Consider the following 27,688-nt stretch of genomic DNA (forward strand, 5'->3'; position numbering starts at 1 on the left):
GCTGCCTGTGTGGACATTTGATGGCGAATGTATCTAAAGTTACTGAGGTTGAATTTGATTCGATTACAGACCCTTTTTATATGTGATGTAAGTGACAACTTTGAATAAATTAAAACCCCCAGATATTTGTATTCAGACACGATCTGCAGCCTTTCCCCTAACACCAAAACATCCGGCTCAACACTGCAGTTTCTGTGGGACTTGGCGAAGAACATTGCTACTGTTTTTGATGTGTTCAACTGTAGGCAGGATTGTTTCAACCAAGCTGTAATATTAACCATGTTGTTAGTGAGCTTCTCAGCCACCTGAGAGATATTACTACCATGAACATAGATTACTGTGTCATCAGCATACATCTGCACAGAACCATCAGAACAGACGGACGGGAGGTGATTTATATAAAGTGAGAACAACAAAGGTCCTAAATTTGATCCTTGAGGAAGACCGGTGGACAGACTGAGGGCCTCTGATTTAAATGACTGGACTTTGACATGTTGGGAGCGGTCAGTGAGGTAAGACTCAATCCATTTAAGCGCATCTGAGGAGAAACTGAAATGGCGTAATTTTGTCAGCAAGATTTTATGATTGACGGTGTCAAAGGCTTTCTTGAGATCCAGGAACACGGCACCAACAACCCCACCACGGTCCAACAGAGCTCTGATGTTTTCAGTAAAGAAGCAAGTCACAGTCTCGGTGGAGTAATTTGCTCTAAAGCCAAACTGCATAGGCTGGAGAGGATAGGGTGTGGTATTTAGATGGTTAATAATTTGTTTTGCTATCAGTTTCTCTGCAATCTTAGACACTGTGGGCAATATACTGATGGGTCTGTAGTTTGACATGGACTGAGGGTCTCCACTTTTGAAAATGGGAGCAACAATAGCTGATTTCCACATGCTTGGGAACATATTTTGTGAAATGGACAGATTGATCATTTTGGTAATGGGTGCATGTGACTGATGTACTGAGCTTTTTGAGCATCACTGTATCCATACCAAAAATATCTTTGCATCTTGATGATCTGAGTGATTTAATGGGCTGTGATACCTCAGAATCAATAAAATAGTGATTGAACGCCTCTGCTACAACCTGAATATTATTTGTTAGTTCATTTATTTTAATTTCTAGAGTATTTTGTTCTTTGGGGCGATTACCTTTCATTTTTCTTAGCTGGTTCCATATTAGTTTAGCATTTCCATTTGATTTTTCGATTATAGTGAGAAAGAAATCTGCCTTTGCTTTTCTTAATGTTCTTACAACTTTATTTCTCAACATGGTAAAACGTCCTCTGTCATGAGTTAATTTAGTTTTATTTGCTATTTTTAGGGCTTGGTCTCGCATTTTCATGAGTTTTATGATGCCTGGGTTTATCCAGGGTACAGCGTTTTTGTGTTGTTTGTGCTTGATTTTTTGTAAGAATTCTTTAATAGTTTTCTCAAGTGTTTTTAAAAATATTCTTTTTATATTGTCTTTTTCATTGTCAACTAACGGCAAAATGTCATCCCATTGAATTTGGTTAGCTGCAGCTACAAAGTTTTGATATTTACTTTTAGGGATTGTAATAGTTTCTTTTTTTTCTCTAGCACAAGAATGGAAACGTTTTTTGGTAAGTTTTCTAGTGACAAGAGTTAGATTGTGATCCGAATTTTAGAAATTATTTTTATTTGAAGAAAGTTGCTGTATGAATCAATTTGACAGTTGATGTTCATGTTTGATTTTACAACTTGTCAACTTTTAGGCCTAGTTGTTCAGATTTAAATGATAAGTGATAACCAAATCTATTAGGACTGCCACTGCTACTGATTAACAAAAAAGATAAAAGCCCACCACAATTTTGCGGTGACCTATTCAAATAACACTTCAGTAATCTGATTCATCATGACTGATTATAGGTCAACAAAGAGGACAGAGGGCGAGGACAGAGGACCTCAGACAGATCTGCCTTAATGTCACAGCTAATTATTCAACAATCTTTTATCTTTCTTCCATGTACTTCTCTTCTTGTGCCAGGTTAATAATAAACAGAGATGAGAGAGGGAAAAGCCTCATGTCTGCTTGGACATGTTTGAACGTGTCTGCAACATAAAGTTGTAAGGAAGTGATGCAGGTCATGATCTGGCCATAAAAATGGCAACTTAAATGGGACACACAATATAGCCTACATTATGTGAGATATACCTGTAGTTACAGTGATCAATACAGCTTACATAAACATTATTTTTGCTATGTTGTCAAACTGTTGGGGAAACTGTTTCTTCTAAATGTCAAAGTCTCTGAGGGGGAATTAAGAACGGTTGGCTTTATCATCAGTATTCTGTGAGAACTGATTAGGCCACACATGGCTGCACAAGATAGAAAAACACACGATGAACACAATGTTCTCTTTCAAACTAGCCTACTGACAAATACCAAGATGCCTCGAGGCAATCTGACATGTATTTAAAGACACCCAAGTATCATAAACTAAAAGAGGAAGTTTTACTTTGTCATGTGTCTTTTCTCAAAGCATGAAAAGAGTCTGCGGGCGAGCAATGTGTGACTACAGAGAGCAGAAAGCACTGTGACTGTAGTGTTTGTATTGGGGGTGGGGGGAATGCTTAATCAAGTTGGGAACACGCCTAAACTCAATGCTCACGACAAAAGGCTGGTTCCTACCAGTTAAACCATTATATTTTATGGTTAAGACTTGCTTAATGGTTAAAGTTAGGCTATAGTCAGGAATAAGTTAAAGTTAGGGATAGGAATACAATGTTTGTAGAAGAGGCTGGGATAAATCTCTATAGGGAGTAAATCTAGCATTTGCAATGTTCCTCCTATAAGTGACAAAAACAAATAGTGAGAGCGCACATGTAATGTCCCTATGTGATGGTAGGAACATGCATGATAAATGATGGGTGTATGACAAAAATACTCTTCAATGGCCACCGGATGGCAGTATTTCCACTACTAAACACCGGCTGGTACTGGCAACGTGTCAAGTTAACGGCTGCTATCAGGAAAAGATGTTCCGATTGAAACATGTGGCTTACAAATAAGAACAGACAAATCATATTATCATGAGGGGGGTGGGGGAATTGAAAGTATTTTTTGTTGTTGTAGTTTTTCGTTTTTACCTGATGTCAGTAGAGTGTCTTATTTCACACATGCCTTTTAGAAGATACATTTTGAATAACACATCTAGTTTTTGACAGTTTGTAAGTATATTTTGTTGTTAATACCTTTCACTTTTATTTAACTACATTTTAAACTAGTTACTTTTTCTAGTAATGGAGTATATTTGCAATGTTATTACATTTTTATTTAAGGAAGTAAAGAATGTGAGTAGTACTAAGTACTTAAAACATCTAATTATGGAAACCGGATGGTTGTATTTTATTGTGAAAAGCGGACAAATCAGACCGGAAGTTTGACTGTTGTTTGTAGCTGTTTTATTCACTGACTTGACGAAAAAAGTCAGACTCACTCGGGGAATGTACCTTGTTGGCCGTGCAGCGAAGTTTTCTGGAACAAATATTAAATTAACGCTAACTGAGAGATGGAGACAACGGTGTACACTTCTGTTGTGAAGTAAAAGGAGACCAGGTGGACATTTAACGGTGAGTGTGTGTAAGAATAGTATTTACAGCCAGATCTAGCTAAGTTTTAGTTAAGATCACACAGATCACAACTTCCTCCTCGAAGCTGACGAGCAGCTAGCAGTTTTTTTAGCTTTGTTAGCTTGTGAACTCTCCTTGTTAAACTATAGGTCGGCGGAAAGCCTCTGCTGGCAGATAAAGTTTTATGACCGTTAAGGTTACTTACTTAGATAAACCATATTGTCGATTCAACTGTCCAGCGAGTTAGTAAACACAACACAACAGCACAGCTAGTAAGCAACTCTTTGGACGATTAAAGTTAGGCACTAGCTATCCTGCTAGCCAAATCTCATTTCGTTAGCTAGTAGGCTACGCTGGATAGCCAGGTGGAAAGTGTTTACAGAATTAGGTCCTTCCTGTGACGAGCGTCAGATGACACATACGGTGCCTTTTTTCGTTTTCTTTAGTTATTTAGACGTTGCCGCTATTCTTATATATTATTAACAGCATTTTTATTAAAACTAACGTTACGTGGGTTGGTGTTTTGCATGCGAAATGACGTTATCCTCAATATCCTCATTTGTTTGCAGAACGTACTCATGATAAATCACTGGAACAGGTCCAGGCAGCTAAATTATTGTTGACTCAACATTTGTGTTGTATTCATAACTTATAAGACATTTGTGCTAAGTGCAATGTTAGAGCAGATGCTTGGTTATTGTAGCTAAAGTAAAGGCATGCTTCACAATGTTTTTTTAAAGGTTATATTATATGCACTTATAAGTGACCCAATACCAGTGCATATAATAAAATCAATACATTTGTTCTTTATATAGTTTTTTTTGTTATTGTCTTTATTAATGGTAATTGTTTCTGTCAGTGTTTTTCTGTTGTCACTTTTATAGCATAGTCAACAATGTTTTACTGAATAGATAACTTATCAATTACTGGGAACAGTCCTTCCTTATTTATTAATGTGTGACTTTTATAGCATGCCTGCTAAATTAATCCAAGCCATCCTTACTTGAAGCTTTCTGTCAGTGAGTCATAAAGTGCTTTGCTTTCTCCTAATGGTCCGTTACTGTTTAACATAAATTCAGTCACAGACTTGCTAAATGTAAACTGAATTAAACTGTTAATACTCCTCAGTTTGGTTACATTTTGGGACCCATATGTTTGTTAAAAATTACACTAATACATACACGTTTGGGGACGCGCAGCCGTGGACATGAATCATGATAGAGCTGGGGGAGGCAGCGGCTCCACCTGGGAAAACGGGAAAAACCCATGCTGCCTGACTTGAAAAAAGCATCTCTGACTGTGCGCTGCATTTGAATTTAGGGCAGGAAAGCTGCCACCGACGCTCAGATTGTATTAATTGGCAGAGCAGCGAAAACAAGCGCTTTCATCAGTGGGTCATATGCTCAATCACTATTGTTTTAACTCACTCTTTGATAGATAGGAACTTAACAGATAACTATATACAAATGTTATGGACTACAACTTTAAGCAAATTCCAACATTTCTTATACTTTGAGCCGAGGATTATGTCCTTATATTTTTCATTTTACACAACACCTTTTTCCTGTGAGTATACCTGTGATGAAAGAAGCTACTCTTTTTTTTTTTTTTTTTCTTGTCATTTCTTAACACAAGGGTTTGCAGCATCACCCCCACTCCTAATTTGTAAAAACAAAAATTGTTGTTAGTATTGTTACTAGGGTAACAATTCTCCAGTCTGAACTAGTCTCAGGTTAACTGACCTAAATTTGCAGGGGGACAACATTATGCATATACCAGTAGAAATGCTGTTTGATATTCATTTTTAAGTTCGCTGTATTTAGCCAATCAAAACATTTTATTTTTTGGACGCATTTGTATAATCCTGTGGTCATCACCATTCAGTCCTTGCTGTGAGTGGGACACTTACAGACAGCAGCCTGTGACAGAGTGACACACAAGACCCATGGGCTGTGAATCGAAAACATTTGCCATTTTGCAATAATGTTTCCTATCTACAAACATGGACACGTATCCTGACTTTTCTTTTGGCTGGATGAATTAGCTAGCAAACATTTGTGCACTGACAGATAGCCAACAGGCTCAACACATTAACATAACCCATTTCCCCTTTAGTTGGCTAGCAAAGACAGGAAGCAGACTGCTTCTGGTGGTAAGGGTCCATAGTTGCACAAGTAACAATAAAAAAAAACGACGATTTGAAAGTAATTTTATAATATATAGCCTATTGAAAAATCTTACCAAGATTTTACACACTAATTCGTGTACATTACTGCTTGCTACTTGCCGTCCTGGAAGCAGGACGTGTATACAGAAGTGCAGGAAACGCGTTGCTAAGAAATCAAGCCATCATTGAATGGGCAGCAAACTTTAGACTTCTAGAATTCATTCACGATGTGGCTCTTCTCCTTTATTTTCCGTGTCAGAACCCCACTGGGCGGCGTAGATGTCCCTCTATGCAGTAGGCAAATGGTATCTCCCCCTCTGTATCCGGGGCCAACACAAGCCATCTTTTTTGCTGTCTCCATGGTGCTGAATGGAGAAAGGGAAAAATAATACGTCGATACGTTTTGAAATGATAAACTTTTTTTATTTATTTTTATTTTAGAGAAGTTCGCTACCTAATCGCTGCATCTTTAGTTTTACTGCCTCATTATAATGTAGCAGTTACAGTGGAACAGTACATTGCCTGTTCTGTAAATCAGACTGGTTAGTAAATAGTGCTGAAAGCAGCCTCAGAGGCATTTGCTCCAGTGTCTCCTGTTCATACTCTCTGTTGAACGTCAGGCATTATTATTATACTTTGGCTGGCAGATAATAGGCTAAATAGAGATTCATTAAGCTACAGGGTTGTTTCGATGTCCAGCTGACAGAAAGTTGGCCTACACCTGATGAATGCTGGGCAGTCGATCAATACATTTTTTTTTCTCCATTCGCTTCAGAGGGATGTTTTGTTCTGTAGACAGCAGTGACAGTTCCAAAAAAAAAGCTGAAATTTCATAACAATGTAAAGTCATGTGAAAAGTAGCTTTTCTATAGAATTTTTCATCCAGTCTCTGGGCTGTTCCTCTGTCTCAAGCCATAATAACTGAATGCATTGTTATGATCAGGAAGTCTTTTCTCCGGCTGGAATGCCACCGGAAATTAGCGTACGCGATGATCACTTTGCAGAAGAACGCTTTGAGCCTCTCGTTGCCAGTGTTGGAAGCCGATCATTGTATGTGGGATTTGTTTGAAGGTAGACATAGGCAACCAAACTCACAAAATTTCCGAAACCTTTCATCATCTATCCCCAAATTTGGTCTTCCGCATTGAGAAACACAGCTGGGATTCCTTCTTAATACACTCCTGATGACCTAAAACCCACCCAAGCTCATTTACACACCGTTTTAAATCAACACTGTCAACCAAGAATTCAAATCAGGAATACGGTTTAGATGGTATGTCAGATAATGTGCACCTCCAGTAATTGTGGTTTTGTCAGGAATGCCATAAACTGGAGGTAGTTCAACTACAGCTTTGTCAAAAGTAGGTGAAGTGGATTAGAAAAGACCCAAAGTCCAATTCAATGCACAGGAAATGCCAGAGCCGGGTGACGGTTGTGTACTACAGGACTGGGCTGATGTTTTTTTGGTTTCCAGAGGCATGGAACACACTTGTTGTGATATAGGTTAATTATGAAGAGAGTGACAGTTGTTAAAAGATGAGAATTCAATCCAGCACACTGAAAGATAATGTCAAATAAAGTGTGCGTGTTATAGGTTTATGAAAAATACTTCACATTGGCCGATGTGTCGTTATCAGGTTTTAGTAACTCTATATTGATATTGGCCTAAAGAATCCATTTTTTACACTATTTAAACTAAATCATCCTGTCAATGTATCTATGTATTTCCCCATCAGCACAACATTATATATTCCAGAAAAAGAATTGTGAACATGTTGACTGTTGCCTTGTTTTATTTGCGCGATCGCTCTTCTGTTTACTTTGGAAATAGCTGTGGAAAATTGTTAATGAAAATATTCAGGGAGGTATGTTTCTTTGGAAGAGATTAATGTTCTGTTTATAGCTTATTGTGTAAACAAAAATACAAAACGTATTAATGAAACGGTGTTTGACGTGTGCAGTCACAGACCTGTAACATAACATGTTCCATTGCAATTTGGTTATGCATCTAATTGTCTCTTTGCAAAATTATAGGCAATGGAAACCTGGATTTATTTTGTTTTATTGCAGTGCCAAAGCAAACGTGTTGTTGCCTCGTGGTCTGGAGGTCTATACTTGTTAAAACCTTTACCATGGCAGCCCCAAGTGACTCATTTTGTTACTATTCTTTTCCCCGTTTATCTCGACACGTAAATTACAGTGTGACTCCCAAAAGAATTTCAGTAACCTTGCATTGACCTGTGTCTTCAGTAGAGAACCACAGATTTCAATCATACTATAATGGCAATCCCGATGTAGCATCAGCTGATTCACACTCAGTGACTTCTTTTGAGAGTTGACGGAGGGTTGAAACCTTTTATTCTGCCGCAGTAGGCCTCCTGCCCTGGGGTTGTCTCAGGAACTGGGACACCATCCCAGTGTGTGAGCCGCGGTTGCATGTGATTGCCTTTGAGCCACAGAACTTGAATACATGCATTTGCGTGCACAAACGCACACACTGACCGCAGTCGGAAAATCCCACTCACTGTCCATACGGTGGCGATGCAGGCTTTTTTTTTTTTTTTTTCATTTAATTACGCCATGGGAGTGTAATTTCACATTGACTTGCGGGTTGCTTGAAATTGCCCCTCTGCCTTGTTAAAATTTCCACTTGCTCACGTGACTTGGTTAGTTGACCCAATACATTATCAAGCTTTATGATGTGGTATTATAGTGTTAGGACATCACTTTAGCCAATACTAGACAGGCCTCACAGTGGAAGTTATTAAGTTGAGCTATACGGTCATCGTAGAAAAGCATTTTGTTGGTCCATGACACAGTTCAGTGCTACGATACTCAAGGATGACTCTGGAAATTGCCTGCTTAAAGGTTTTCAGTAGTTGCTATTAAATGATCATTCTACTTGACTGAATTGAGTATTTAATTTATTTGCAAATTTACAAAGGTTACCAGATAATGTGAAGCGCCTGTTATCACAAAGAGTTCTTCAGGCTACAGTATAGTGTCAAATGTCAGCACAGTCTGTCTTTGAGTGGCATCATTGTGTCTTTATTTTAAGAGGAGCTCCACCTGGAGCTGGCGCACGCCTCAAGGAAGTAGCACCAACAAACATCATCTAATGTTGATTTACCCACTGGTGTTTTTGTTGCTTCGATTTCAGATGTCATTTGCAGGCTTTGGGTTTTAAATGTCACTCGTAAACTTTCAGAAAGAGCAATTAAAACACATTAGTCTTTACAACTTGGCTGCAGTGCTAATTATTTAATGACATGCAATTGTGGTTTGTACTTAAAAAAAAAAAAGTAGTTTAGTTCACAGTTAAACATATAGGTCACTTTGCATTACATGTATTTATATGTTGTAATCAGCTAGCTTGTGACTTCTTAGTAACACCTAATCCTCTTTAGGTTTTGTACTGCCCGTATGGTACTGCCTTTTAGATAGATATAGTACCTCAGAGATACTTGGTATACTTTTAAGAAGTAATACAATAACTTTCTAAGAAAAGGAGCAGAGATGCTATTTCACAACGCAAAGACCTAATTAATGAGTGAGGATAATGTTTGAACTATTATTTAGTGACCAAATTGAAAGATGAGATACCATCAGGATCTGTGAGACTGCAGATAACGATTATTCTTCAGACTTTCTGGACAATCGTTCTAGCTTGTCCCACCTGTCATTCACGACTGCAGTTGTGTTTTTCTTGTGTCATGAATCAAGAGCGGCTCTACTACTTAAAGGTAAAGTGTTTGTTTCCAAATCATAAGAGTCCTGGTATCACCATAATATCACAGCAATCACAGTGTTGGTACTCTGAATGTGACCTCAGACGAGGTAAAATGACTAGATGTTTACACTGCCCTTACTTCACAGCGTGTAGACTGAATGTAAACACTTAGAAAGAATGTGGTGGTTCATACTGGGTTGATTGCCAATTGGCAATTTAATATTACTTTTCAAAGTAAGAAGAGACATCTAACTGCTTCAAAAGGGCCAAATAGTTTGTGCCCAAATTTCAGGTACACTGGTTGAACGATCAGAGAAAGAATTTAGTATGTCAAGGGAAAAGTCGTGGAATGACACAACAAAACAAACACCATTGTCAAAGAAGCCAAAACCCTTCAGTGTCCTCTGTATACCTTTGCAGTACACAGTCACTGTTAGTAGGCCATTGATCAATGATTCATTGGTTGACTTGTGTCAGTGACCTGTTCTCTGCTGATTTTTTTTTCCTTCCAAATCAGCTTCCTATGTGGGGTTTTGTTGCATATATGTTTTTGAAGGTTTAGGTCTTTCCATAGAGCTCATCTTTAGGCTTGAGAGGTTGATAGTTTTGTGACAACTACTTCCTTTGTTCAGTGTGCATAGTTGGTGAGATTACTGCTGCTTAACGTTGGAAATGTTGCTGAAAACACTAAGCATCATACAGCTTTTATCTTATATTTACATCTATTTTACAGTATATTTCCCTCCAAGCTAATTTTAGGAGCCCTTATGCAACAGAAGTGATCAGAAAGGTGGAATAGTGGAAGGCCATATTTAGAGCCAATTGAGATGAATTGCCGTTTTCTCGCAGCATCAGAGAGCCTCTCAAATGAACATCAACTGACCACTTGAGATTCTGCTTTCCACTTCACATTTTTCTGTGGGAAACTGACTGCTGATAAACAGAAAACGTATTCAGTTGGAAAAGTGGACCGAAGTAGCAATTTGGTCCCTCAGCTTTAAAAACCTCTGAGTTGTTTGACGTATAATAATCTACTGTGTGGAATCTTGAGTTTAATTTACATGTACACTATACAGAACAGGTTGGATGTTGGACACACATCCCAGACCACCTTCCAAATGTGGCCTGAGTCAGTATGTTTTTGCATTCACACTTATTTTTAGAGGTGTTGACTTGCACCCAAGATGCATTTCAGTGCTAGTTGTTAATGCAGACTTATTTCAACTTATATTATTTGGTGGATTATGAAAGAGGAAGGAGAGTCTAGGCACTGGCTGGCTGGCTGAATAGACTAAAACACTAAAGTAGCCGTAGTAAAACTAAACTGCTACCTGCATGTCATCATGAGGGCATATAAACCGCAGCCAGTCAGACTAAGGTTTGTAGGTTATGAAAGTGAGCGTTTGTGAACTGCAGGATTGCTGTCCCAGTCGAGATTTGCAGTGGGCTTTTTAATTAGTCACATTATGGTTCCCCGTTGGAATTTTCCTGAAATTAGTCTGTAATGACAAACACATACTCAAACTCAAAGTTTAGAGCATACAGATGGTGAAGGGAAATCATTCTTTGTCTTCCATTTTGCCCATTTGGTATTATGCTTTAGGATTTTGAAAGATGAACCTGCAATTTTAGTTTTAAGGACATGTCAGGACCAGTGAAAACAAATTACCCTAAAACTGGGCAGAGGAGTGAACAATATATTTCTCATATTTGTAGGTTTGTCCGTTGTAGTCCAACTGAGAGTCAACTCTGAAAAACCCTGATTCGGGGATAGCCCTAGTTCAAATTCCTGTGGCTTAAACCTAGTGAGAATTTAAACTAAAGAAAGATACAATCTCTTAATCAGGGCATAAAATGTGTTGGAATAGCGGTCACATCGTATTGAAATGAACGAATAAACCAACATGGTTAATTGTGTTTTGTGTCTCATCATGGTCAAACTATAATCTCAAGGAGATGCAAGCGTTTTATAACAACATCGCATAGCCCTCAGCAGCAGCATCTCTTGCTGATGTCAGTCGTGTCAGCAGTGCTGTGATTTGTTCCAAATGGACATCAATAAACAAACTGTTTCTTCACTTTAGCTGGGAACACCCCACATGATTTAGAGCCGTATTACAACCTGATTTGGCCATGGTTATTGATTTTGATTTTGGACTGGTCTGCAAAAACAAATAGGTCACCTTGAAAGATCGACAGACATCTTGCAGAAGGCAAGAGTTTAGCATTTAGTTTAGTCTCTTATCCTAGTCTCTGACCAGTTAAAGCTGTCGTTTATCCAGCATTTTATTTATATTTTTTACATCTGGGAACTGGGTCGTATTGTTGTTGTTAAAAGAATGATGGAGCACAAAAATAAAAAATAGTGAGACATTAGCACTCATTTTATTCAGCTTCCTCCGCCTTCTATTAGTTGGTCTCTTTAGGAATGAGGCCAGGGCAGAAATGTTTATTCAAAAGATGTCAATTCCTTAGCTGGATCTGTGGACTCTATGGAAGCCTGCATAGCACTACCACACCCACAAACGGTGTTGGTTTATTTCAGCATGAGCTCTGCTTCTCATTACTTGAAAGTCACTACTATTTTAAATACTTATACTTGTTCGGTTCTATGTAGCACCACGTTCAAACAGCTAACCACATTCACTACAAGTGCACTTGAGCACTGCTCTCAAATATGATGAGTTATGCTTTGTTGTTCATATTGTGTAAAATAACAGCATGTGAAGCACTCGAGGCAAGGTGTGGCCACCGCTCTAGAGACACACTAACGCAGATGTGGCCACATCTGAGTTCTGTGATGAAAAAAAAAAAAGATTTTACTTGTTTTGCCTACTCATGACTAATACACACTCTCCAGGGAAAGCCTGCAGACAATTTATGAGTCTCACATGCACAAACACACGTACACAGAAGATGCGCCTGAAAAAAGGCTTAAAGCCTGCCAGAAAACTCTTAATTGTCTAAGGGATTGTCATTCCTTTCCACACAAGTCTGTGAAACGCCTCAGTGATGGCTGCCTTGTCTTAGATTTCTCCAGTTTATTGGTTGTTGTGCATCCTGAATCATCCAAATGTTTTGGCTCTGTACCTGATTTTCTGTTTTTTTCTTCCGTCTGTCAGGTTGGTGTCCTACATCTGAACATCTACATCTCATCACTGTGATTTAAACCAGTGACAGACCACACTACAGACTTCCAGACCTCCTGTACCAGCTTCCAGCCACTATGACCTAGCTAACAGCGGCCCAGGCCCCTCCCCTGACCATCCTTTCCTCTAAACCCCAGTCTGTCTCTCCATCTTCCTCCCTCACCCAGTCCTTCATTTCCTCTCCTGATGTGGTGATTTCTGGTTGCACCACTAGCGGCGCCCCTTCTAGCGCGATGAGCAGCCTGCACCAGCAGCATCATGGCAGCACAGGCTCAGAACGAGACCTTCACTCTGCTGCCTCCTCTGTTAGCCTCCCTTCAGTTAGAAAGACCCCCAAAAAACGCCGTCTGTCCCTCCACTCATTCTTCAGTCGGCGACGCCGGCCTGACCGCGACCCCAAGCGCAAGTCCAGGCCTCTGCAGGCTGGAGTGGAAGGCATTGTCAGCACAGAAAGCGTCCAGTCAGAGCCTGTCCATGATAAAACTGCTGCCCACTCTGCACTGGCCGTAGCATCGACCTCATCAATGTCAGATTCTTCATCAGAGCTGCTGGAGTGCCCACTGTGCCTACTGCGCCATGCACGCGAGCGCTTCCCAGACATCATGACCTGTCCCCACCGGTCCTGTGCAGACTGCCTGCGACAGTACCTGCGCATCGAGATCTCAGAGTCTCGTGTCAATATCTGCTGCCCCGAGTGCTCAGAACGCTTCAATCCCCACGACATCCAGATGATCCTGGGGAACCGAGCCCTCATGGAGAAGTATGAGGAGTTCATGCTGAGGAGGTGGCTGGTGGCCGAACCTGACTGCCGCTGGTGCCCGGCCCCAGACTGTGGGTAAGAATAAGAGCTGAGGGGTAATATATGCTACTCAAAGATTACCATATTGGGACAACCTGCTCTTTACATAAAATATGACTCACCAGCTGAATGGAGGTGAGACCCTTTTTTGATTTGTATTTAAGTTAGAGAGGGTGACATGACGATTTTAAAAGGGTCTTACTCATAGACAAATTACAAAGATTTTGCAGTCAGGTGTAACTTAGTCTCGCTTTGCCAGACCTTCCTCCACAGCGCTGCGGAGGAGAAAGGAGGGTCTGGCTAGTCCACACAACATTCCGGGAAGGGAGAAAAACGTGCTCTGGTTTATTGGCATTTCTTTAAGCCAATCACAATCGTCATGGGCGGCGCTAAGCACCGGGCAGAGCCATGGTGCCGCTGCAAAATAGCCTTGGGAAGGAACTTGTTTTGGTGGCACACGTGTACGTTAAAAAGTTGTTTTCGTCGTGCAACAGAAAACTCAGATTGGACATATAGCCTAGCTAGCTGTCTGTATTTACCCTGCAGAGATCTGAGGAGCAGTTAACCATAGTCCTCATACATCAACCGGAGTTTAAAATTCCAACACAAAGAGTGGAAGCAGAACGTCGTGGATATAGACTAGGTGTAACTCAAGGGTAGGATTGAATTTGAACTTTTTTTTATATTAAGTGTTGTCCACCTAACATTTATGGCAACAAAGCAAGATAGAAAAACACAAATGGATCCACACACTAAATAGCTCCCGTTAGAAGGACCTCGAAACGTCACTACTTAAAGCATTAACATCCTTCTAACGCAAGCTAATTGTGGTGTGGTGTGTTCTACTTTGACCTACCTATCCCCACTAGGGATGTGCGTGTCTTCTTTATTGTTTCTTAACAAAGCCAGTCAACCATAAAAATATCAAGCACATTTTCTTAAATATTTTAAAATCTCTTTCGGTTACCTGCGTTGTGCTTGATGTTTGGTACTTGTGAAAAAATTACACGAGTCCCAAAATAACATAGTGGCCTTTTGAAGTTCACACGAGCTTTTGCATTGATGTCTGAGTTATAAATAACTCATAGCATTAATAGACCTGTTTGTTCTGTCAGTCCTCATGAGTCAGCCAAAAAAGACGGAGGCAGCAAGTGATGATGATATTTGTTATTAGACCGTACCTAACATTTTTCTAACCACATAGTGAATGAAGCTGGAACTGATTGCTTGTTGTTAATAATAATAATAATAATCGTCATTGTCATCATACCTTCATGTTTTATTAACTGTAAAGCACTTTCTAAACAATGTTACAAAGAGTTTTACAGTAGCACAAAATGAAACAATTAAGCAGTAAAACGATGAAGAACATAAAAAAAAAGTCCAAATTAAAGCGGGTTAAAAAACAGTTTAAATGACCAAAATAAAAATTTTTTTAAAAAAAACATAAACTTCCAGGTATTGGTATTATTTAGTAATGTAAATTAATCACTTGCTATCAGATGGAATTCTGCAAACCTCAGTCCACTCCTTCAGCCCCTCTTAAAAAAAGATGTTTTTGTTCTGGTTTCCTCTTTGACAAGGAGGTGACGGTGTAGGTGAGGGTCGGGTCAGGGTATATTTGGAGCTGTTAGGGATTCAACAGTTTGCTCACAGGAGCCGGAACTGAAGCTGACATTATGCTCTGTGGCTCACTGGGTCACCCTGCTTTACCTGTTGTTTACTGCACCTGTAGGCCACACAGCATCATTGAAACTGCTCATCTGCATTTCCGTCAGTCTATTTTTTTATTGTGCCGATGCTGGCACTAAGGTTTTTAAAGAAAACTATTCATATAGAGTGTGTCATGGAGTTTTGGAGCAGTTACTAACCCACTTTAGTTTTGAGTGATTGCAGAATTCATTAATGACTTTAACCCCTTTCTCTCTCTCTCTCTCTTTCTTTCTCTCTCTCTCTCTCTCTCTCTTTCTTTCGCTCTCTCTCGCTTTCTCTCTCTCTTTCTTTCTCTCTCTCTCTCTCTCTCTCTCTCTCTCTCTCTCTCTGCTTTGTTGCATCAACATCAACACTGCTGACCCTGTCTGTTAGAATAATGGCGCTTTCATGAGCTTGTTTCAGCTCTTCTTGCTCGCGTCATCTAATCAGTTTAGCTCTGGCTCACTGTCACACTTTCCACCGGTTAATGCTGCGCTCTTAATTGTTGTATAATTACTCTCACAAGTTATTGGGCTGCATTTGTCAGCTCGGCAGTTCACAAATGTAAGAATCCTCTCTGTACAAACATTTTATTTAAAGAGATAAAACATTTATCTTTTTGCAGACTTTGGCAGAGTCTTGACTTTACAGTGGTGTCATAGATAGTTCAGTGCACATGCAAAGGTCTTTTTGGAAATTCTCCCATCCAGTTTACGACTTATATACCATTTGCCATCAGTTTGCCTCACTGAGGTGTTAGTGGAGACTGTCTGTCTAGACTGAATGCTCTGTAGGTATATGGTGCCCTCACACATTCTCAATTTCTAGGAAAATAGGAAAATACGATGCTTTTTTCCTAGAAAAAAGCATCGTATTTTCCTATTTTAAAATAATGCTGTGACGTTAGTTATTGGTTAACGTTTTTTAGTTTTTGTTACCTTCATCCGACACCATAGCACTGAAAACCACTATAAAATATTTAGAATATTATGGAAATTCTGCAGTATCTGTGACTCTCATTTTTAACTTTGTAGTGACTTTGCCCCAAATGAAGACCCTAAGTGTGAAACCAGTTTTTGTTGTTGTTGTAATCATTCAAAAAAATGACTTTCAAATCACCCTGCTCTAATTTAAGCTAAATTGACTAAAGTTTCTTTTTTTCTGTCCATTTTATCACTTTTTTTTTTTTTCCATTTTCCAGACAACCTCAAGGTTCTTGGATCTCAGTGCATGGGAAACGGATTGAGCATTTCTTGTTTGTAATGTTTGCTCAAGTAGGGCTGCAAGGGGCTTTAATTAATCTCCCAATTGTTTTCTCGAGGAATCATTTGGTCTATAAAACATAAAAACCCCTGAAAAAATGCCCACCATGAATGTCAGTGTCCAAGATGACATGCTTTGTAACACAGGCTAAAGCAGAAAAAGGCTGAAGGTTTCATGCAAGCTGCAGACTTTTATTCTAATCATTTACACTGGACCTTCATGCTTTTGCACACAGTCCTATCCAGTATAGTCCAGTTTAATACGTCAGCCAGAGTGTTTGTTTTTCCTTATCGTATGTTTCTAATGTTCCCATGATAACCCCGCTATGGGATGCTGAATAGCTGCAGCAATCTCAGGGTTTAACTGAGGTTGTCATACACACGTGCCATATATACGTACTTTATTAATAGGGCACGTGCTCTGCGCTCCTTTCTACAGTATCGAAGGTGCTTTCTTTCAACAAAATCATTATTAATGTCTTATTGTATCCATACCAGAGGGACACAACGAGTTTATGAGTCAGCAAACAAGGAAACGGTTGCTACCATTCATTTTTATTATTTTCACAAATAATAAAGCCATTTAATTGAGGCAGTAATTGTGTTGGGTTTTAAATGACTGCTGCAAGATGTTTTTATAGTGCCAGTTTGTCAAGTTGAATTACATTTGTATGTTTATAACAAAACAGTTGTTGGACTTTGCCTCAGTCATGCCGTGTACCTTTCAATAATAAATAAAATATTAAAAATAAATATTAAAATAAAAATAATAAATGGAGCACTGTTATGATTGATGACACTATGGTGACATGCAGTCATGCAGAACTGATTATGCAAGCTCTCTTATGCAAGATTTATTGTAACAGAGCTCATTGGTAAATTCATCATGGAAAAATTCAGCTAATTTCATGTGTTTATGTAACAAATGCTTCTCAAGGTGTTGGATTCCTGAAGCTGTATATAGCAGTGGCCGGGTTGGCTCAGTTGGTAGAGCAGGCGCACATATACATAGAGGTTTATGACTTGACGCAGAGGGCCATGGTTCGACTCTGACCTGTGGCGATTTCCTGCATGTCTTACCCCCTTTCTCACCTAGCTGTCCTGTCCATTAAAGTGTAGCTCTCGCTAAAACACCTAGGGTCTTTTTGTGAATGTACCCGAGTCAAACTTTCATTTAAAAGCATAATTAGGATGGAATTGCCACTTTTAAGATTTACCGTATTTTCGTTTTTCGGTCAAATGGCCTTTTGAATGGGAGTAATAGGGGCACTTTTATGCTAGCCTCAAAATAGCTATTTTTAAAACACTAAGAAGGCTCGACACAACATGAAACTTTGCTTGAAGTATCACCAGGGGCTCTACACCTTAACGAAAGCATTGACAACATTGTTTGTGTACACAGAGTTTACTAAAGGTTTTGAGCAACTCACGTTAGCAGTTATTGTTTACACTATCCGCCATTTTCCCAGTCAAAAATAGGCGATCTCCGAATGCGAATGAACGGACTCCATAGGAGGAAATGTCATTCCTATATGAGGCTCCTTTTTCAACTACAAGGTCAATATTGTGTTTCACTAACAACAAAACAACAAATTATCCGTGCATTTATATGGAACTAAGCTTTTGTAGCTTTTCATCTTTACTCTCCTCCCTCGACTATTTTTGACTGGCTCGATAGACGGCGACCGGAAGAACGACAGCTACAGTGAGTTGCTCAAAACCTTTAGTAAACTCTGTGTACACAAACAATGTTGTCAATGCTTTCGTTAAGGTGTAGAGCCCCTGGTCATACTTCGAGCAAAGTTTCATGTTGTGTCGAGCCTTCTTAGTGTTTTAAAAATAGCTATTTTGAGGCTAGCATAAAAGTGCCCCTAGCACTCCCATTCACAAGGCCATTTGACCGAAAATACGGTAAATCTTAAAAGTGGCGATTCTGTCCTAAATATGCTTTTAAACGAAAGTTTGACTCGGGTACATTCACAAAAAGACCTTAGGTTGCATTTTGGCGAGAGTTACGCTTTAAAGGCGGAAATACTACTACATTGCTCTCCTGCCAGCAAATACTAGCCACCATGTCGGCTAAATTTGTTTTCTCTCTCAGTTACGCAGTCATTGCGTTTGGCTGTGCCAGTTGCCCGAAGATCACCTGTGGGCGTGAGGGCTGCGGGACAGAGTTCTGCTATCACTGCAAACAGCTGTGGCATCCCAACCAGACATGTGACTCTGCACGGCAACAAAGGGCCCAAACCCTTCGGTTGAGAAGTTTCAGGTCCTCCTCACTCAGCTACAGCCAAGAGAGTGGAGCTGCAGGTAATATACAAATAAACACCTGCACTCGAATGCTCACACACATCTGTACCTTCAGCACACCCATCACCCTTTTAAGCCACAGTATACAATATGCACCAAAAATACTGTGTTCAAAAGGCTTCTCCCGCTTTCCCCTCAATCAACCCCTACCAGGTGATGACATCAAGCCCTGCCCTCGGTGTGCTGCCTACATCATCAAGATGAATGATGGGAGCTGTAATCACATGACCTGTGCTGTCTGCGGCTGCGAGTTTTGCTGGCTGTGCATGAAGGAGATCTCTGACCTGCACTATTTAAGGTGAAACAAACCTACAGTACAAAAGAACTGCTCATCTGCACTCAGTAGTTACTACAGTTGTACAGTTTTTTTGTTCTGTTTTACAACCAACAGTGTAGCATCAAATTTCAGTTTTGTGTGATTGTAAAAATATGTCTAAGGTTCATTCTTGACCTTGGAAATAGTAGTTTGACAAAATTATCTTAACTCATGGTCCAATAACGAGCCGTTTCCAGAGTCTTAAGTTGTTAAGTTTTAATTTTTATTTAGTTTTTGACAGTGTTTCCTGAATCTGAATCTCTTCTTAATTATTTTACATCAGTGCTTATCACTTTACTTATGTTTCAGCCCTAGTCTTAGTAGTTATGGTAAACATGATACACTCTCTCTCTCTCTCTGTTTGCCCTGACAACCCATTTCCTCTCTCACTCAAATCCTCTCAGTCCGTCAGGCTGCACCTTCTGGGGGAAGAAGCCCTGGAGCAGAAAGAAGAAGATCCTGTGGCAGCTCGGCACGTTGGTGGGCGCGCCCGTGGGCATCGCCCTCATAGCTGGCATTGCCATCCCTGCAATGATCATTGGCATCCCAGTCTATGTGGGCAGAAAGGTGAGAGCTAACACCAGACGGCTGAGGAAATGGAAAAATGGAAAGCATAGAACTACAATGTGACATGTAATACCTTTTTTTAAGCATGTGTGAGAAAATCTAGTTTATTTGGACATACGTCAGTTTTAAGCATTTTCCATGGTAAGCAATCTTACTTCATTCTGCACAGCCCCTCAATCATTGTTTAAGAATCTCTCCAGTTAATTTTGCTGCCTTGTATGATTTCTGAGTCACAGTTGCCGATAATGTGAATTAATTCAAAGTTAATTAACAATGACTTTCCTCCTCAGATCCATAATCGCTACGAGGGCAAGGACATCTCTAAACACAAGAGGAACTTGGTAATAGCTGGTGGTGTGACGCTGTCTGTGATCGTGTCCCCTGTAGTCGCAGCAGTCACTGTTGGTAAGAAAGAAGGGCTTCTCTCTCTTTTACATTTTGAATTTCTCTACTTCATCATCTGTTTCATGACAACTTTTGAATTATTTAAAAGGGTTTACTTGGGGGGTCACTAGTATAAATCTGTATAAAAGCATCATTTAGTTTGGAAATTAGCCTAAAACATGTCTGCTTTGAACTGTCTGAAAAGGTGGATATGCTGGAATTTATTTAACAGTGTTTGGAAAGTAATATGATGCTATATATCTACAGTTTACCATTTCACCCAGATAAAACTTTTACTGTTTAAGTGTGTACTGTTTACAATTTGCTGTGCAGGCATTGGCGTCCCCATCATGCTGGCGTACGTCTACGGAGTTGTCCCAATCTCACTGTGCCGGAGTGGCGGCTGTGGAGTGTCTACTGGCAATGGCAAAGGGGTGCGAATCGAGTTTGACGACGAAAATGACAACATAGGTAGCGGAGCAGCAGCCACAGGTCAGCATCTCTAACGAACGCAATGCCCCTTATTCCCTATATGTTCCCAGGAGAATGCAGAATATATAAAAGGCTGAAGTACAACTTAAACTATAGCTTCAACTTAACTTTATTGTCTCTAAATGGAAACTTGTTTTCAGTCAGGTGAAACACAGACTTCAAATAAAATACATAAATCATACATTGCAAATATGTAAAAGGGTGACACCAAAACATAAAACCCAGAGTACATCAAGCCATCTTCCAAAATACTTCAACAAACCATGGATCATATCAGATTAAAAGCCTGCAAACACAGGAATGTCAAGAAACCTGTTGCATTTCTGTCTGTTGAACTACACAAGGCGTTGTGGTAGCTGTGTGTGCTTGCGCATTTGTGTTCATGCCACTCTGTTAAAGCGACCATATTATGCTCATTTTCAGGTTCATAATTGTATTTTGAGGTTGTACCAGAATAGGTTTACATGGTTTAATTAAAAAAAAAACACCATGTTTTTGTTGTGCTGCACATTGCTGCAGCTCCTCTTTTCACCCTGTGTGTTGAGCTCTCTGTTTTAGCTACAGAGTGAGGCATCTCACTTCTATCCCATCTTTGTTGGAAGTCGCACATGCTCAGTAGTTGGGTATTGCGCAGTAGCAAGGTACTGGGTTACTAGCTAGAAGCTAACGCTGCTAGCGGTTAGCCACCTTGTTTTCAATGGCAAAACACTGCTACAACACACACGAGTTCACCCTAATCTACAAAATAAATTGTATAGAACTACTTACATGTCCCTCGTCTGCAGGTATTTAACGCAAAGTTGGAAGTGCGCCCTCGTTTAGAAGAAGTCTCCCGGCTAATCCTGCCTTGTACTGACCGAAGTTGGAAAAACAGCTAACTGATGTGGTATTAGCTAAAGTGGTTAGCACACACCAAATGTTTCGGCCGATGATGTAGATAGCCCTGCCGATTTTGACCAGCTCACCCGGAGACTGAAGGCAGGATACATTCAGAAACCCGTATATCACTCAAAACAGCATGGATGTTTTTTTTCCAGGTTTGTATGCGTGTGGAAGCACCAGAGACACAAAATAACACCCCAAATCCCAGAAAAAGTGTTGTTTTTTTTCATAATATGGGCACTTTAAGCTTGCAGAAGTACACCTACATCTGTCAGTGCCTTTGTGTGGACTTATGGATTATTCATAGCCCATGAAGTGCCAAAACAGTTGAGGTGTGCAATGGTGTGAAATGACTGGCGCAGTGTCAGTGGGTTTTTTTCTGTCATGTGTTTGTCACTGTCAAACTAACTGCTGTGTGAGGTTGAGCTTTCCCAGGAAGTGTTTACAGAGAGGGATTGTATTTCTCACTGGAAATGATGATTATAAATCCAAATGACAGCAAGGACTTTGACCTTACCAGGTGTGAGACATGATGACACTTATTCACACCTAGCTCCGATTCTCCACTGGGCACATCTGTGCTGCTTTCCAGCTGTGTTCCGATTTTGTTCCTGGCCTGGCGCATATCTTTAGCGGTGCGGATTGGAGAGCTGCTTCACGCACGCTTCTGGGACACGCCGTAGCGTAGCTGGTGGATTATCAAACATTGACTTGAATGGGCGTGTTTGGTCGCGGGGCACGCCGGGCCCGGAACACGGCGCAGACGCGCCTGGTGGAAATTAGGGGTAATAATTCATCAATCTGGTGTTCCAGGATGAATTAAAAGCCTATAAATGTCAGTAAGGTCATTGATATAACTTCAGAAGAAAAAACTCTGCACCCTGACCTCAATTTCACTTTTGTTTGCTGTTGTTATCTGGAGTCGCCTGCCCCAATTCTCCTTTATGGCTCAATCTGTATTTCCCTCCTCCCCTTGACCAATTTCTTTCTTTTTTCCACGCCAAATAGTTATTTGCTGCACATACATTATGGCTCTTCTTTGTCAGTCCAAACCTTCTCTAAATTAACAAAATTACACATCCTGTTGCCCCTTTTCTCCTCAGACACAACCTCTGTGGCAGAGACTCGGCTCAACAATCCCAGCCTCGGAGATGGAGCGAGTGTCGGTGGCTTGACGGGCCTGAGCCTCAGTGTCAGCGGGAGCCACATGGAGCGCTGCGGCATGAGCTCCACTCAGCGGGACAACATGAGCGACAATGCCAGCACCACGGCCCTCGCTGGGACCAGCATCACAGGCAGCCTCTCTGGCAGCTGCTACAACAGGTAATAGACCTGGAGGATCTCTGCATTGCTATGAACTGTAGCCATTTAGTTTTTCTACACTGGATAAAGCAAACATGCAGTGACTCATCGAGGCCTAAATTATTTTCTATTTTGTTGCAATTTTTATTTTCAGGATGGAAGTGCAGGCTGATGTCCAGAAGGAGCGCTGCAGTCTGAGCGGGGAGTCAGCCACTGTCAGTCTCGGGACAATCAGTGACAACGCAAGCACAAAAGCAATGGCAGGTTCTATCCTCAATGCCTATATGCCTCTGGAAAGGTTAGTAGTCGGAGCATTCTCATCTTACTTGTTACACCAGCACATTTCTGACCTATTTTTAAAAAGAAATCCCTGTCCTAGTTTTTCTCCTTTTGCCAGAGGCCCTGTGGTCAAATTGTTTGAAAGAAAGTCATTGTGTGTTTTATCAGTATTTATTGTACTGCAAGCTTTCTGCTTGAGTAGAAATTGATGCCGGTAGCACATAAAAACAGTTGATTCTTGGGCGCCTGGGTAGCTCACCTGGTAGAGCGCGCGCCCATATACAGAGGTTTACTCCTCGATGCAACGGCAACGGGTTCAGCTCTGACCTGCGGCCCTTTGCTGCATGTCATTCCCCCTCTCTCTCTCCCCTTCCATGTCTTCAGCTGTCCTATAAGGACATAATAATGCACAAAAAGTTATCTTAGAAAAAAAACTGATTCTTAATAAATATTCAAGTGAATATGCATGGTAGATGCCAAACATAGAAGTTGTAATACTGAATGATTTGTTCTTTTACTGATACATTTAAAGTTAATTTTGAGTGATGTTATTTTGCAGAGACAATAGTCTGGACGTCCAGGCAGACTTGGAGTCCAAACAGGAAAAGATGAGGCACTGCAGCGCCAGCAGCAGCCTGGATGAAGCCAGCTGTAGCAGTAGCACTGCCGGCCTTAAAGGTGCTAGTGGTGGTACATGCTCATGCCCGTCCACCTGCTGCTGTGCGGAGCACGACAACCACTGCTGTCCCTCGTCCCCCTGGTCAAAGGAACCCTCCACTTCAGGGGGCAAGAAGAGCAGAGGAAAGCTTTGGAAAAGAGCTAGCAGCAGCAAAGGAGACACAAAAATAAACGAGACACAAGGAGATATAGATGCTCAGCTCCTAGAGCAGCGCAGCACCAACTCCTCTGAGTTCGATTCACCATCTCTGAGCGGCAGCCTGCCCTCAGTGGCCGACTCACACTGTAGCCACTTCTCATCGGAGCTCAGCTGCTCCGACCCTGAAACCTCAAGACCGGCTCATCCACCCTGCTCCGGCCCAACGGACCCCCACCCTCATCATCCCTCCACCAACTTCAGTGACGTCACCATCACACCCATGCCTGAGGTGGAGAACGACCGCCTGGAGCATTATCCGCCTCTGAGTAGCCATGCAGCCTTCACCCACCACCTGCTATCATCATTTCCAGCTGCTTCACCAAAAGAGGGAAGTAGCGGGGCGTTTCTATACATCAGTGAGGAGAGGGGAGGCGCCATCACAGACACAGAGCCAGATAAGGATGACGAAATAAAAGAGACCAGCGAAAACACTGCCGTACAGCCTGTAAGCCCAACAAGGAGCCGCTGTATACAAACCGATATTTAAAGGAACTCTCCTGTTCTTTGGGTGTTGGCAGTGCTACCATTACTAGCTCAGTTGGCCTTATCACCTAAGTTCACTCTTAATTGACCCCCCCAGCATCTTGGGAAACTGGTGGTCAGGTTTAAGGCTATAAGTTCAAGTCTAATTATATTTTTACCTGCTGTGGAGGCAGGCAGGAATATTATGTGAATGTCAGTCTATAGAGTTAGAGAGGGTCAGAGTCTAAGTTGGAGTGAGAATTGTAAAGTAAACGGTAAAGGCAGATCAGTGGGTTCTGTTTTTCAGTGACAGAGCAAGCAAGATGTGTGAACCAGAGGTTTCAGCCTGTTGTTGAAGTGCCATCTGGAGCAGCAAGGCCTATAGTAGGTGGAGTTGAATGTATTTGGACAGGTTGTAATGTAGGTTATCCAGGTGATCTGCAAAGCCTGACCCCTGAATGATGTTCTGAATCCAAGTTTGAGGCAGATCTTAACCTTTTCCTAATGCTTACAAAAAGCAGACGTAATAAAGCTGGATAGAGGAGCAAGTAAAAATGTTTGATATTATTTCCAATAGAAAGTTGAGCTGCTATCCTAAAGCCTGAACATATCCTCCCTCGTGACATCTTCAAAAATCTGGTTTGCCTGAATTAGGGATGGATATGTCATCACTGTGGTCCACCACTGTGCCACCAATTCATTCTGTGACTTCTTAAAACGGCATGAGAAACACCACAGCTATAAGGATTGTTGAACCTGAGAGGGACCACTCGGTACAGTAGCACATTTTATTTTTCCATAATCATCTATAAGAAAAATTATTATTGTTGCTTTTGTTTAAAATGTGACTCCTGTCATTTGTGTTCTTTGTCTTTGCTTATTTTTATTTTCCATTTTGGGAAAGTTGTTTTTAATGTTGAAGCCCAGTGTTGGGTCCAAACCTGTTAGTATGATCAGGTGGAAAATAGTGTTGACAAGTCAAAACGTAGCATATTGTGGATTTAAGACAGCGGCCGTCTTCACAAGCCTCTGTCTGCCCTGGTGAAATAATAGTTTTGTTTGTGGTTGCATCTTTGCAAATGTAATCAAGTCTTCACTGCAACGTTTTAGTGTATTATGGTATTACTTGAGGTATATTAAAGAAAGGGAATTTTAAGTTATTCCTTGTAAACGTAACTGAGCGAAGCCCAATTTTTTTTAATTTGGAACTGTAGCATTTCTTTCAATTGTATAGGGCTTGTTTTAGTGCTCAGTCACTAAAACTGTAAAGTCAACCAAACAATGTCTTTGCAATAACAAAATGAAACTTTCAAATAACGTTATCAGCAAGAGCATGTGTCCAGTCAAGGGAGCACATCAACTTTATAGCAAAAAAAACAACCTTGATATAGTTAAAGGTGCAATGGGAAACTCCTCTTGTGTATTTGAGCACATACATCTGTCAGTGATTTAATATTCAGTATTGAATGTATGATGATAATAGTTACATTCTTGATTATCCCTCAGTGATATCCAAATCAAAATATAAGTTTTGATTCAGAGCTTTGGGTGTATTTTAACTATAATGTGTTTTTAAGTTGTTTTTCTTAAGTCCTTGCAAATGATTTTATTTTTTGGACCCACAGTGCCTTTTGGGGGAAAATCCTTTGTATATTGTTATAATTATAGTTATTTTGTTTTTATTTCCTCATTCTGTATGTCTTCAAATGATAAGCATAAAATTCATGAGAGAATGAATTATATTTGCCTCCATAAAATGCTTCAAATGCATGATACTAAATAGTCATCCTCCCCTGAGTGCTAATGCTAGCTGTCACACTAGCTTGTTTAGCCTACCAAAGACTGCTCTCAGGCCACTACATTAAACCTGATTTTGGGGCAGTACTTTAAATCTTGACCAAAATATTAGTTTGGGTCATTTTTAGGAACCTTGCATTGTTAGTCAGCTCCTGTTGGCAATAAAACCAGGTGTATCCAAAGCAATCAGCATTTTGAGTATCAGATGTTGTGTTCAGCAGCCTGACCACAGATTACTTTGCTGTGACGTCAACCAGCCGAGCTCAGCAGGAGATGTGTCAGAGTAATGAGTCGATCTTTAGAGAAGCTGTGATTTTGGCTAAAGGAGTTCTGGTGCACCTCAAAGGCCTCCAGCTGCACGATATTCCCACCCTCTTAAAGTTCCTTTTGTAAAACATGCCTGTTAAATTCCTGTGAGTTTTATATTATTATTTGAAGACTAGAGCCAGGTATATTTTCTAACTTGGTCAAAAGAAGTGTATGCTATTTGAAAAAGTATATATTCCCTAATAATTTGTTTTGTAATATGCATGTAAATGCATATCCTGAAATAATAAAATTCTCAATCAAGCTTGTTTTCTGTAAATTTTCACATGAAAATGATGGTTTTCTGTAGTGCAATCATTTGCCTATTATGTAGTTAAGTTTATTATAACATGCCGAGGGACCGAAGATCAGCAAATCATTACAATCAACAATTTTGTCGTACTGTTTTTGTTGTTTCCCTCTGGCTATACATTCAGATTACCCTTGTAAACAAGTTTATGACGGTGCAGAAACAAGACTCATTAAAGCATCCACATAGCAGTTTATTATTTACATTTGCATCCAAACTATTTACATACAGTACATGCTGCATTCCACGAAGCAACACTTCAAGCCTCATATCAAGTGTTTTCATTTAGTTGATATTTTTATGCTTTTATTTAGACAATACAAGGGAAAAAATAGGTAATTGGTAAAATAGGACTGGAGAAAGTGTATTAATACATGAATACGTCAAAGGATGAATTAAATAAAAGTTGTGGCACATTGTGCTATACTAAGATTTACATTAGTTGTGTGTTATAGGCCTGACATGGGATGTTTAAAAGGAATAGGAATGGGAGATTCAAAAGAAAGAAGCCTCCCCACATGGGTGTTTTTGATTAATTAGACATCTGCGCCTAGTGACAACGGTCTAATTTGTCCCTCCCAAACAGGTGTGACAATCACAGACTGTAGGTGACAATGCAGACCTGAGGGGAGCTCTAATTAGGCAAGTAAAGTGAAAACAGCTGTGTGTGTGGGCAATGGCTGTAGGGCTTTAAAAACGTTAATGTGAAAGTCTGGATATACATTTGAAGCTCACGTGGAGGAGTTAAAGCGTAACTCTGGCCAAAATGCAACCTAGAGTCTTTTTGTGAATGTACCCGAGTCAAACTTTCGTTTAAAAGCATATTTAGGACAGAAGCGCCACTTTTAAGATATATCGTGTTTTCGTTTTTCGGTCAAATGGCCTTTTGAATGGGAGTGCCATGGGCACTTTTATGCTAGCCTCAAAATAGCTATTTTTAAAACACTAAGAAGGCTCGACACAACATGAAACTTTGCTCGAAGTATCACCAGGGGCTCTACACATGAACTCG

General features: G+C 40.4%; 1 protein-coding gene across 1 annotated transcript; it reads left to right on the forward strand.

Moving 5' to 3' along the window:
- Positions 1–3,440: 3,440 nt before the first annotated feature.
- Positions 3,441–26,630, forward strand: LOC144528478 (E3 ubiquitin-protein ligase RNF19A-like). Its single transcript, XM_078267080.1, has 10 exons — positions 3,441–3,593; positions 12,613–13,474; positions 18,494–18,702; positions 18,856–19,000; positions 19,423–19,585; positions 19,876–19,990; positions 20,303–20,461; positions 22,447–22,666; positions 22,800–22,943; positions 23,484–26,630. Exons 2-10 carry the CDS (start codon positions 12,873–12,875, stop codon positions 24,286–24,288), a joined length of 2,562 nt encoding a protein of 853 aa, XP_078123206.1. The 5' UTR covers positions 3,441–3,593; positions 12,613–12,872; the 3' UTR covers positions 24,289–26,630.
- The last annotated feature ends 1,058 nt before the right edge of the window (positions 26,631–27,688 follow it).

This window comes from Sander vitreus, chromosome 14 (genome assembly GCF_031162955.1).
Source record: "Sander vitreus isolate 19-12246 chromosome 14, sanVit1, whole genome shotgun sequence".
Lineage (NCBI taxonomy): Eukaryota > Metazoa > Chordata > Actinopteri > Perciformes > Percidae > Sander > Sander vitreus.